Source organism: Notolabrus celidotus, chromosome 10, assembly GCF_009762535.1.
Source record: "Notolabrus celidotus isolate fNotCel1 chromosome 10, fNotCel1.pri, whole genome shotgun sequence".
Classification (NCBI taxonomy): Eukaryota; Metazoa; Chordata; class Actinopteri; order Labriformes; family Labridae; genus Notolabrus; species Notolabrus celidotus.
Window position 1 is genome coordinate 20,419,283 of NC_048281.1, and position 13,430 is coordinate 20,432,712.

The window sequence follows — 13,430 nt, forward strand, 5'->3', positions numbered from 1 at the left end:
CCCCCATTGGTTTCTGAAGAGGTGCTATGAGGCCTAACAATGGTGGTCGCCATGTTGGAAATGCTGTCTCAACCTTTCTTTTGGCTAATCTAGAAACAGGCAAAGAGGTGCTCCTTTAGCCTCCCGTCAAATAGCTACAACACACCCACCTGTTGGTCAAATCAGTGACACCCCTGTTGATGCGTTACTATCCACAACTACTAGCCTCAAAGTAATCAAATGAATGGATTATACAAAACAAGTCTGCATTTGCTTCATTTTTTCAGCACTGAAGGTTGCTACAGCCATTACCAAGTATGTCTGTTGACCCTGAGTCTTATCCTCTGTTTTATTTACAGATGGTGTCTTGTGCTAAAATGCTGTGCACTGAACTGTGATTGCACAGGCGATGAGTGTAGTCAAGTTTTCAGCAGGTGTTTATGCATCCTCGTAAACATGTTGGCTATGACCAGGGATGCAGGACTTAATACAATGCCACAAACTGTGTTTCAGTAGTTCATCTATAAAATGGATTATTCAAGTAAATATATCAAGTCCACTATTTCAACATATTTCACAGTGCAGATGCTTCATTAAACCCCTTAATAGAGAATCCAGTGAACCAAAGATTTTTTCTTTACTTGCTTAAAGACATAGCATTTTATGCATTAAAAAGCCTCTTGTGACAAAGGATCAAAGATCTCTTTGCCAGGTATGTGTCAGTTCTCCACCTTTTCCTTTACAGCTGAAGACCCTACACCCTGTAAAAGATCTGACCTCACATCTTTAGAATGGCTTCCCCAGAGGAGCTGGGCACCGATGGTGAATAACTAAAGGCTTATATGTTTATTCAGAGGGAGAAGGTTGTATATCTTAACTAATGCAATACTAGAAATGGCTCAGTAATACTAGACTGAAACATGCTTAGGAGGCTGTGAGTTCAGGATGTTAGAGCAAAGGCCCAGAACGGACTCTTTGAATGGTCTTTTGATTTACTGCGGTGGTATTCTCATTCACTGCACACTCATTTGCTCTGGTTACAAACACTATTTGGACCCATTGACTTGATGAAACAGAGCAATATATAATAAAATCACTTGATAAATAAATCTAAACTTGTTTTCTCCAGAGATCTCATATTAATAAAACCCTGCTCTAGCATGTTGCTGAATCCATTAAGATTCTATAGTGGTGCTTAGATTGGACGGCAGCACAGGTGCAAACACTGGGGCAGAGTTTCTATAGGGGGAGGGAGAGAGGGGAAGTCAGAGTCAGAGAAGGTGCCGCGGGGTGCCTCGGGTGAGCCCAGATGACAGCTGAGGGACTCAGGCTTTCTCTGGCATGCCCTCATGAAGATGGGGTCAGTGAAAGCAAGCAGGGGCTCGGGGGCTGTCGGGTGGTGGAAGTTATGCAGGTCCTTCGTCACCAGGCCCCTGTCATGGTGGTGGGGGGCAGGGCTGCACCGCTGGCACAAGGAGACAGATATAGACAAGAATTAAGGAGACAGATTTTGCACTCTTGGCCTTGTCTGGGTTACTGGCATCAGCAGCTGAAAGCCCCACTAGATCTCCCAGTGCTTTTACGTCACATCCGACAGGGAGTTGGGCTGACATCTCCCCCCACTGACGGGGAGTTCAGAATTGTGCACAGGTGCTGCTATAACCAACATACATTGTCAGTGACTACAAATAAACAATGGCTCAATAAAAGACCTGAAAGACAACACTTCCAGCAGCTGTCAACCTAAAGCCTGCTTCTTCAGTTGCCTATTTCCTGTTTGACAATATGACGAGAGGGCAGACGTACTGAATATCAGCACAGTGTAAAGTGGTCATTGGCTGATATTCAGTCCAACAGCTTGATTTTAAGTAGGATATTGCTTGTATTAAATGCCTCCACAAGTAGTAATGGTCAAAAGTAATAAGCAACACACTACATATTTTTATGAATGACTCATTTAGCACCACCAATGCAACTTGTTACTCCTGAGACAGCCTGTTGCCAAGCAACACACAAACATAATTCAACATAGATCCTACTTTGTGCATGCCTACACATTATAGACCAGCTTCTTTGTCTTTTGATTGTGACACCAGTCAATTAAAAGTCTGTTGACAATGGCTTTGGTGGCCTGTCTTAAGTATGAGCTTCATCAATCTAGATACAGACTGCTGTAAAGTTATTTAATAGTATCCGGATACACAAGGTTAAAAGTCAAAGTGCTGTTGTATTCTGTCTCAGCACTCATGCCTCATATCCAATCAAATTACACAATATAAACTAATACAACTTAGTAGTTTCAGCACTTCACTGAAGCCATAAGGTAAATACATTAAAAAATATTTGAACTAATGAAAGTTGATTTTCCCTCTGGGATGAATGCTATTTTGAGGTTAAGTACAGTGGAGTGTTTACCAAAAGCAGTGGGGGAAGATCAAGTCATGGATGAGTAAGTCTGAGATTGATTACACTTCTATTTCTAATATGGTGGTAAATCAAAACATGTCATGGCAATTATCACCCCTACTACATATTTTGTTTAAATTCTAACTTAACCTCCAGCCTTTTGTTTCTTAGATTTGTTGTCCATATGGGCCTCTAAGGCTCTGGTTTGAGGATTGAGGTTGGTGGAGAGCCATCAAACCATGTGAGAAAAAAAAAAGATTAAGGTTAGCTTATCCCCAACGACACTAAGTATCACTTTTACACTGATACTTAAGTGGTCAAGACACATGAACATCTTTTAATTTCCTGGAATGACCCTCCCAGACCCCTCTCCTTTACCTTATCACCAATATCTTAGTTCTGACCATTTACTGAAACACAAACTGTGTTTACCGGAGTGAGTAGGATGTTACGCAATTCCACATCTGTTTTTCTCTTTATTGCAAAAAGAGCGTCACTATCAGAATATATTTAGGCTTTAATAGGCCGTGCGTAAAGCTAACTGTTCGTGCGTATTTTTTCACATAAGATCACAAAGAGTGCAAATGTTTCCAACTTTTGTTTTAAGTGTCATAATCTATACATTTTACGGGTCAGCCCTCCTAAAATGCGGAGAGTGTTTACGAGACGAGTCCGGTTTGTGCGTAAAGGTGCGCAACGTTGTGCGTAAAAGTGTTCACAAAAGTTCACATGCGGTCCACAGGAAAATAGCACGGCCTGAGTTAACCTTTCACATCGTTTCCAATGTTTTCGTTCTTGATTAAAGATATATCGCAAAACACTCTCTGGCCCGCAGCCCTTTAGTCCATGTTTAGAGAGTACCCCTCCACTCACACACACCCCTCCCATCAGCTATCCAATCCTTACACAGGGACAGCGTTGACGGGGGTCAAGCGGAAAAATAGCCTCATATATATACGCCCAAACGGTGATTTCTTGCTCCGAGTCCTCTCCACTCTGTGATACACTCCTTGTGTTGTCACCCGAACCGGGAATTGTCTCTGCGTCTAGTCACAACCAACAGCTAAAATGGCACCCAAGAAGGACCCTAAGGCTCCCGCCAAGAAGGCAGAACCTGCACCAGCACCTGCACCCGCACCCGAGCCACCCGCTGTACCCGTAGAACCCACTATCGACCTGGCCGCCGTCAAGGTACAATGACCGTGAGAGCACGAGCTCTGTTGTGGGGAGGGATGGAGATTGAATGATGGCTGCTCAGGAGGAGATGGGATTTGACTTACCAATTCACACTCAGAGTTATCTAACAGATCAAAACTGACTTCAGTGAGACCCAAAGGGCTCCTTGAAGGAGCCCCACACTGAAAAGGATTTGTTATATTTTTAGGATTGACAGTTAGACAATTGTGGACAACTTGATTATAGCTGTCTTTTTTTTTTTTTTTTGCACTGCAACTACAGCCTTACTGCATTTGCATCATATCCTAGAACAGAACGCTATCAATGGTTGTTGTAAAAGACTAATTTATTCCATTAAAGGCCTATCTACACTTTGACATAACTAGAAGCGTACAAAACAACTCAGATCAGAGCATACATATTTATTTGAACACTTGTGAGTGCATCTTTCATTAGCAGTGATTTAACAGAACAGCTGCAGGTTTGATGGTCCACACTCAGAGATCTGAGGGGCCAGACTAGAACCATGGAGAGCTCTGTGTCTTAGACCACGCCCCCCTGATCTCTGGATTGGACTTGCATAGTGGTGACTAATGTTTGAGGCACAGCAGCGTGACACCAAATGTGGACATGTAAATGGAGCTAAAGATGGACCTCCACAGATCGAGTGCCAAAATGTTAAGCTAAATTTGGCAAAGATACAGGCTTAATCCCTGTGTAGGCCTAATTAATTAAATTGGATAAATTGGAAATGCCTATTAGGATGGTCTATTGTCTTCAAGTGATTGTATTGTGTCATGTGGAAACTCTGTAATGTATGTTGGTAATTAACATGACTGCTTTGTATTGGTTTCTAGATTGAATTCAGCGCAGACCAGGTTGACGGTGAGTACACCTCATTTAACCTTTGCAACCTTGTGACAGCCCCATACAGTCCATAAAATGTGACCCATAATACCAAAAGTACCATTTAGCTCACTATCACAGCATCAAATAGACACCAGACACTGATGTGTTTGAGAGGAAAAGAAATATAGTGTAATATTTTTCTAATGATGTAATCTGATAGGCTATATGAATCTTAGAAGCCAGTTAAGCCCTTAATACACATTAAATAAATTAAATATAAACATCTTTAAGCAGTGCAGTTTGATCAAATATAAATAACTTGGACTGTGAGCTTTTGCCAATGTGACATTTTGCAAGTAAAAGTATAAAAAAGTAGTCTATAGTGCATCCAACAATAAACTCCATGGGGTTTCAATTAAACCAACATCCTCTGATTGCACTTAATATCACACTCTGATCCTGGATTGGGCACGCCTGGATCAGAGCTGTCGTCTGTTCGGCTGCTTGTTACACTGCAGTCAGCATTCCCTTCCTCTACTCAGAGGGGGCTTCTACCCCACAGGGGGCCTTGACTTTAAAAGGAGGGGGCTCATATTCTCAGCTATGTTTATCAATTCCAAGGTGGTCTTTTAAAAGGGCTCATAACTCTCTGCTGGGAGGTTGGGAGGTGTACAGGGAGAGAGTGTGTGTGTGTGTGTGGGGGGGGGGGGGGCTGTGATAGAAATAGTACAAGGGGTGATGAAGCTCGACAGGAGTCATTCCATTCAGCTTTTTATACCGCAACCTATGGAGATGTCTTGTCCTTGTTACATACTTCCATTGTCACTATGTAGAGGAATTGCCTCCACCTGCTGGAAAGCTCGCACACAGCTATACATCCTAAAGAGCTATGAAACAAAAGACCACTGTCTTCTAATGATGAGGCAAATGCGTTCACACAAGATTATTTAGTTGATAAAAACACAATTAATTTAGAATGAATTAAAAAACAAAGATCAATTTCAGATACATTTTGAAATGGTTTTGCTTTTATTATTAAACTTTCAATGATTCTAATTAATAAGGCTTGACATAATAAAACTTTGCAGAAAAAGTTTGGTCAATTAAATGAGAATTGCTGTATGTTGTATCTTACATCAAAGGAAAATTTGCTCTAAACACTTTCAGATTTAGAGCATTTTGGTGATTGAAGTCGATGTTTTTGTTAAAGGAACTACTTCGGTGGAAAATTCAGGGTCCCTTATATAGATCATAACTCACTGTTGAACACCTCACAAACTGCTTAGTTAATAAATATGTAAGAACCTGATGTATTAAGGTGTTCTCTTTTTTTTAACCTCACAGACTACAGGGAGGCCTTCGGTCTGTTCGACAGGGTTGGTGACAACAAGGTGGCTTACAACCAGATTGCTGACATCATGCGCGCTCTGGGACAAAACCCCACCAACAAAGAGGTGAACAAGCTGCTTGGCAGCCCCTCCGCTGATGGTAAGAAGTACATTCATTAGTCTATCTATTTTTGATTGGTTGAGGACTGTGTAATGGCTATAGTAGTGTTTGGTTGAACGGAAGTTTTGCAGATAACTTTTCGTATATATTTTTTTTGCAATTGCTTGCATTTAAATAAGTACAAGTTTCATGCAAACAAGTTTACTACTGACTGCTGGAAATACCTAACACTCATTTTAGGGATAATGTTATCTGTCAGGACTAGGTTCCTTAATTGAGGGAACATATGGAACAGATCTATCCTCAAAGTGTCTTAGCAGTCAAACAAATACAAGTAAAAGTGTTATAAGAAAGTCAGTTTAACATTATATAAGTGACTGTCTCTCTCTTAGCTCTCAGAGGTTGAAATAGCTTTTATGGTGATATCCTGTCGTCAAAATGCCAAAAAGGATTATACATGAGTTCTACAGAAATTTAAAGAAATGTGTGTTTAACAAGAATGACAGAAATCTAAAAACGCTGTTCCATGGATCCTGTGTTGCAGTAGAGCCTGTAGCAGAAATTTGTTGCTGAAAATGTGTTGAGAGGGTTTTTGTTCACGTAGTGCCTGTTTACTTACACCTGCCTGGATTGTTCACCTTTGGATTGAACACACTGTTGTTTCTGTCTCAGACATGGCCAGCAAGAGAGTAGAGTTCGAGGGCTTCCTTCCCATGCTCCAGTACATCATCAACAGCCCAAACAAGGCCCAATTTGAGGACTACGTTGAGGGTCTGCGCGTCTTCGACAAGGAGGGCAACGGCACAGTGATGGGCGCTGAGCTGCGTATCGTTCTGTCAACACTGGGTGAGTCAGGCCAGGATAGGACTCATTTATCTGTGTGTTTGAGTGTATCTACTGTATACCTGTCATGATGTGTGTGTATGGTGCTAATACTGGTTGTCCCTTTGCCTCCCCCTGCAGGAGAGAAGATGAATGAGAGTGAGATTGATGCTCTCATGGCCGGACAGGAGGATGAGAACGGCTGTATCAACTATGAGGGTGAGCCACAAATGACATTATGATTGATAGATATGCTTGCAAAACTTGTTTAATATTGTTTTTAGCCAGTATCTCTATTTGTAGCAATTTTGAAGCCTAACAAATTATTGGAATTACATGAAATAACATTTTCTTTTTTCCTCACCCACTCTTTTCCCCTTTCTCCTGCCCTCTCTGTGCGCTGCCCTGGTCTTCATCTGCAGCCTTTGTCAAGCACATCATGTCTGTGTAAGGACCCTGTCACTGCAGTGGCGAGCATTGTATATGTGCAGACCCCATGGCGTCGCGACATCCACTCACTGTTTCCTGTATCACCTGAGGAAGCAGGGGGAACAAAGGACTATGAGATGTCATTTCCTGAACCCTTTTTTTTTGTTTTGTTCGACACTTTTTTTTTCTCTTTTCTTTTCTTTTCTTTTTGTCCAACTGGTGCTTTTTTTCCCCTCCTCCTCCTCTCGCTGTTCAGGAAGCGGTCCTGACCTTCCATGAGATATTTCTATCATCACCTTCAGTCAAGTCCAATCGTCTCTTTGTGTTATTTTTTTAACATCACTGGTGTTCAGAGCGGAACAGTGATGGAGGGGAAGGTAGGATAATGATGACCATCCCTCCCCTGTCACTTACTTTGTGACTGATTTGGCCCAGGACTGGCCATCAAAAATGTATCCACTCCTAAACCAACCCATCCCTAGGTCTTAACTTATTGTATCCTCTGCCATTTCACAATAAACTTTTAACAAACTCCCAATTTTAAGCTCAAGTTTTTCATTCTATTTGTTTGATGCAAAGTAGGCACATAGAATATTCAGCTACATACATATCAAAGGATAAATACATTGTTTCAGGGAACAGGCTTATTAGCTTTGCTAGCTTTTAGAAGGTGGCAGACAATTAGCCTAGCACAATATTGTTTGTTCAAGTTTCAAGTGTTCACACCAAGCTAAACTTATATTACTCTTTTTTTTATTTTATTTATGGTTTTTGGCTTTTTTGCATTTATTTTTTAGGACAGCTGAGGAGAGACAGGAAATTTGGGGAGTAGAGTGGGGGAAGACATGCTGGTCGACCGGCCGGGAATCGAACCGGAGACCCCTGCGACGAGGACTATAGCCTCTGTATGTGGGGCGCTTAGACTGCTAGGCCACCAATGCCCCATCTATTACTCTTACTTCTTCTAATGCTACAAGTGAAAGCTAGCTAGCATCCATCCATCCATTATCTTGACCGCTTATCCCAATAGGGGTCAAGGGGGGCTGGAGCCTATCCCAGCTGACTTCGGGCGGAAGGCAGGGTACACCGTGGACAGGTCGCCAGCCTATCACAGGGCTAACACAGAGAGACAGACAACCATTCACACACACTCACACCTACAGGAAATTTAGAGTGATTAATCAACCTGGTGAGCATATTTTTGGACTGTGGGAGGAAGCCGGAGTACCCGAAGAGAACCCATGCATGCACAGGGAGAACATGCAAACTCCACACAGAAAGGCACCTGCCCGACCGGGGATTTGAACCAGGAACCTTCTAGCTGTGAGGCAACAGTGCTACCCACTACATCACCGTGCAGCCTGCCAGCTAGCATATATCTAAAAATGCCAATCATTTTATTGATCAAACAATCGACAAAGCAGCTAAGTAACACAGCTGTTGTATGTCCTGTTATCAAAAACAAAACAGTACTCCAGGGTCACTTTTTGTTTATTTTATTTTCATTAATTATTGTAATTGGTGTCATATCAACAAGAGAAAAACTGCGTACATCTACTTGACCTTTTAAATACATTTACAGTTGCTGTAGGGTAGAGCAGGAGGTGGGGAGGGGGCACACAGAGATGGGGTATGCAGAAAAAACACAGAAGCAAACAAACAATCTCAGGTTGGGGCAGTAAGTAGGCAGGAGGCAGAATATACCACAAATGGTGTCTGAAAAAGAAACTAGATCACCCATACACTTTTTTTTCTAAGAGATGAACAGGATCCGAGATCCCTCGGCCGTTTTGTTTTTCTTCATGAATTGTCTTTTTAATGGATTTTCAAAATACTTTTTTTCCACTTTCTCCTCCCGCACATTGCAACAAAACATCCAGGTACGGAAGCGTACGTCGTAAAACAGCATTGGATCTGGCACCAAACGCACACACACGGACAGATTTTCAGAGTAGCTGTGTCTTCTGGTTAATCTCAAGTACCACTCGTGGAGTCCTCCTCTGTCCAGACACCAGGCAGTCCCCGATGAGTACAACATCAGCCTGTGTTCCCCAGAAGAAGGTCCACACTGTTCATGTGAACTGAATATCTGTAGCTGTAAAGACAAGATACTTGAAGCTGTTTCCTATAAGACAAAGGTTTGTGGAATGAGCTCCTGCATTTATTTGCGTCTATATTGAACTACTGACCAGGTACAAGTGTATGAGGCTCTTCAACAGGACTGAGATGCATTCCTTAGCAACACCAATTCAGCTGTCTGACATTGTCACCAAGCATAACACTGTAAACAACTAATAACTACAAAACATGAACTTGTTTTATCTTTAACCAATAGTTGAGGAAATAACTTACTAAAATCCTTTCTTAGATTACAAAATAGCCTCTTTTAAGATTAGAGTCAGTACATGCTTGTCATAACATTACCTAGTTCTTGCAGTAATGCAATTTTACAAGTATATTTTATAGCCATACTGTCATTTCCTTTTAAAATGTTTTGAGGACATGTAGATGGCAAGGTACTTTAATTTTTTGTACATATTTCTATATATATTAGTTAAATATATTAAATATTGGATGACAAGAATGAATTGCAGTAAGGATGCTTGGTTCATTAGGGGTTTGGCGTCCATGCACGTTTACGGAGCAAGAACAATATGTGCTGCATGGTGTGCTGGCCGCATTACTCCTTGTTCAAAATAGAAAAAAAGGCTGTAGCTTCTTCAGATTACTGGTCCAGGACCAGTCAAGCCAATACCTGGCCGCCACTTTGTGTATAACACTTTATCTAGGACCAGCGCTCAGAATGAACTATTCTATGCAACATCATTCAAAAAGAGAGAGGCCAACAGAATGAATCAGAAACAGCACACATTTGGATTTAAAGTAGGAAATAAAGAGGATCAAAGTACGTTTGCTCCTAATTCAAGTCTCTACTTAGTTTGATAGATCTTGATGTGAGGATGTTTAGAGGCTGTGGTTTAGCTGAGGATGGCCTCAGGGTGGCAGGAGTGGGCAGGAGAGTTTGAATGGATCAGGGTGAGGGTGTCCAGGATGCAGAGGAAGAATCCAGAGATCCAGTGTTCACAAACCCTGCTTGGCCAGAGCTGCAGTGACATCCTCAGCCAGGGTTGCTAGCTGCGGAGAATCCAATATGTTGAGACTGCCCGAGGAAGATAGGTGGCTGTCCCTGTGGCGGTGGGGTGAGATGGTGCCGGACAGGCCTGGAGACTGGATGATGATCTCGGCTCCGTGGTCTACTCGTGCCTTGGCGTGGTCGCGGAATGCCAACCTGTGGCTCTCAATCTACAGAGGGAGGTGGTGGTGAAGTGAGATGTAGATGGGGAAGAGGAAATTTATTATTTCCATTTTAGATTTGCATTTACTCGATATATTTCCATGAGTATAATGAAAATGTTTGCATCTTTGTGAGTCAGCTTCACAAAAACTGCAAAAAGAACAACTCTGAATTTAGCTTTGGATGTGTCCATGGTTTCTTATTAGGGATGCACCGATCCGATCCTGGTATCGGATATCGGCTAGATCGGACTCAAAAAGCTTGATCGGATATCGGCAACAAGGGGCCGATACATAGTGCCGATCCATATGGCAGATCTATTCATCTCAGTTCTATGCTTTTCTGTGTTTACAATAGCCATGTGCGTCTCCTACATCATCAGCTCCAGCCGGTCTGTGCATTTTTGCCCAGTGGAGCATGATGGGTTCACACTTCTTTTGCTAACAACTCCGCCGGAAACTTGCAGCATGTGCAGTGCTAATGTTTCGATGAATGGCAGTCGCGCTGAAAAATATAATGGAAGCCCAAAGAAAGAAGTTTACGTCAGCTGTAGCCTACTGCAAAGAAGGAAGAAACCTTCTATTAATGGATTCAAAGTGTGAAAAAACAGACAAGTTATTGGATTTAATTGTTCAGGATCCTTGATATTAACGGATTCCACCCTCTAGTTTAGCACTTGGAACCCAGATACAGTTCACCATTAAGTCAGAAAAGCCTGAAGTTGCATGATTATATCCTCACATTAATGAATAGTGATTGTTAAATCAATACCAGGATCGGATCTGCTAGTATCGGTATCGGCAGATACCAAAGCCCAGGTATTGATATTGGTATCGGGACCTAAAAAGTAGGATCGGTGCATCCCTATTTCTTGTTGTTGATTTTAATGAGATGCTCTCGTTCTTAGTCCTGTGTTGATTTTGTAGTCTTTCTGAACACTTGATAAGAAGAACTTACAGCAGGCTGGTTGGATAAACCTTCACAGCAGCGTATACTGTACCTTAACTGATAACCTCACGGAAAAGGAATACAAGTTTTTGGAAGATTGACCTGTTTTTCCATAAATGTACATTAACCATTATTTCAATGAGTCCTTGATTCTTTTGTCATTCTGTTTCCGTTTTGTTGCTTGTGTTCTCAGGAAAATCTCTTGCTCTCGGGTCTCTGGAAAAAGGATTTCAAGCTCAATGAAGCCTGACTAAATCAAAAAAGTGTTTCCTTCAAATAAAATAAAGATAAATATGAGTGACATTAATCAAATTAGTACCCAATCACGTCTCATTTACTAACCCTTCAGTTACTCCTACTATGCAGCTATCATTTGAGATTACAGTGATATTGATAGGATCATAGAGACTACAAGCTCTTGACTGAAATATCAGTGCGTCATGAGCTGTTTGCCAAACTAAGCAAGACAATCTCTCAAAAACTTGTTTTCTTTTCAATCATGGAATGGGATCATGGAGCTGACACTCACCATGAAGCGGCCTCCACCAGGAATGTGATGAGCATTATCCAGGGAACCCACCTTGGCCATGGCTTTGTCTTTGAAGTCCAACTTCACACTCTCTATACGCACGTGACCGCCCCCTGGAGAGAAGTAGAGGAAGTTCAGAAAGAAAAGTGAGACGTGGAATAGAAGACGGTGCTACTGGATCCAAAGCAGACACCACAGGTCTTTCCTGAGACCTTCCTTGTACCCAATTAACATCTGATGATGGCTACACGATTAAAAGTGAGCAGAAGTGATTCACAGTTTTTTCACAATCAATTCAAATGATAAAACAAAAACCCTTTCCTGTCTGATACAGTCCAGTTCATCCTAGGTTTAGCAATATCCTGCTTCACACACTCAGGATAGAAACACACAAAACACAGCAAGGCTGCCAGGAACCACGACACCTCCTACATTCAGCTGCCTGAGGACAGATCTATCAGGCTGTCAATCCAAATGGAGTTTACTGCTTGCTTCTGGAGATCAGAGGCAGAATCCATATCTCACTTGAGTGTTAATTTGGGAGTCAAGCGTATATAACAATTATTTGTGACGAGGGTTGGATTACATGGCACTAAGAGGTTTGCATTGAGATCTGGCTGATACCCTGTCAAAATGATGTTTCCACCATTGACTGTATAACATTTGGACGTAGTATCCGTGACGTCACCCATCTGTTTCTGAAGTGCTGTTTTGAGGCCAATCGTCGGCGGCAGCCATATTGCTGCTGTCGAGCCAGTGTGACGTAAAGAGGCGGGCTTTGAGCCTCCTAGCCAACAGCTACAGTGTTCCCGACTGTCAATCAAGTCAGCTGTGCCTCTCATTGGAAGACTCGTAATCTCAATATCTTCGAAATTGCCGTGTTAGAAAAACATTCACCCCCCCTACAGTGTGTGCCGATCGAGAAATTAGCTATCCAGACTACACTTGTCTTTTGTACCAGGCTGTAACATGTTTATTTCTGCTGTAAAGATCAGCTTTTTTGAATTGATGTGTATGTGGTTTCAAGTACTTCCGGAGCCAGCCTCAAGCGGATCCTTGATGAACTGCAGTTTTTAGCACTTCTGCATTGGACTCATATATTTAGACCGGAGGTTGCCGCTTGGTCTCCACTGTTTTACCCTGTGATATAATGTGACAACACAAGATTCCAGATACAGAATGCACGTTTAAAAGGTGATTCATCCTTCCTACCCATGCAGGTCATTTAGGTGACTTTTGCACACTAGGTAAGTAGTTCAGCCAAGCTCATTGTTTGAAGTGTTGTGTTCACCTGGAGGCAGCCCACTTTAACTTTCACTTTCACCGGACACAAACGCCACATTGGAAGAATTTCACCTGCTGTGGGCGGACAGGATACAGTAGAGCAAGACTGAACTAACTGGTGAAGAAGGCCAGCTCAGTCCTGTGGTCTCTGATGTACTTATACTTATATATATATATATATATATATATATATATATATATATATATATATATATATATATATATTTTATTGTTGAAATTCTTGTACTGTACACCTTCTTGTTT

The 13,430-nt window shown here is 41.9% G+C and overlaps 2 protein-coding genes across 3 annotated transcripts in view; one reads left to right on the forward strand and one right to left on the reverse strand.

Moving 5' to 3' along the window:
- Nucleotides 1-737: 737 nt before the first annotated feature.
- On the forward strand, nucleotides 738-7,639 carry myl1 (myosin, light chain 1, alkali; skeletal, fast). Of its 2 annotated transcripts, none has more exons than XM_034694456.1 (6): nucleotides 738-801; nucleotides 4,419-4,446; nucleotides 5,755-5,898; nucleotides 6,532-6,705; nucleotides 6,823-6,900; nucleotides 7,104-7,639. In XM_034694456.1, the coding sequence occupies exons 1-6, from the start codon at nucleotides 799-801 to the stop codon at nucleotides 7,130-7,132; spliced, it is 456 nt and encodes a 151-aa protein (XP_034550347.1). In that variant the 5' UTR covers nucleotides 738-798; the 3' UTR covers nucleotides 7,133-7,639. The 2 variants fall into 2 exon arrangements, with proteins under 2 accessions (XP_034550347.1, XP_034550346.1); XM_034694455.1 differs by lacking the exon at nucleotides 738-801 and adding an exon at nucleotides 3,027-3,576.
- Nucleotides 7,640-8,590: 951 nt separating this feature from the next.
- Nucleotides 8,591-13,430, reverse strand: part of map2 (microtubule-associated protein 2) — a 106,545-nt gene continuing 101,705 nt past the window's right edge. Inside the window, exons 22-23 of the mRNA XM_034694030.1 lie at nucleotides 11,883-11,995; nucleotides 8,591-10,413 (exon numbers count right to left, since the gene is read on the reverse strand). Of these exons, the coding sequence (XP_034549921.1) occupies nucleotides 10,192-10,413; nucleotides 11,883-11,995 (335 nt within the window). The 3' untranslated portion in view covers nucleotides 8,591-10,191. The remainder of the gene's footprint in view (nucleotides 10,414-11,882; nucleotides 11,996-13,430) is intronic.

Bases quoted from the DNA above. Each gene is read 5' to 3' on its own strand.
- myl1 (XM_034694455.1), top strand. From the start codon at position 3,454: ATGGCACCCAAGAAGGACCCTAAGGCTCCCGCCAAGAAGGCAGAACCT. The intron at 3,577-4,418 runs GTACAATGACCG...ATTGGTTTCTAG, and splicing joins TCGACCTGGCCGCCGTCAAG to ATTGAATTCAGCGCAGACCA. The intron at 6,901-7,103 runs GTGAGCCACAAA...CTTCATCTGCAG, and splicing joins CGGCTGTATCAACTATGAGG to CCTTTGTCAAGCACATCATG.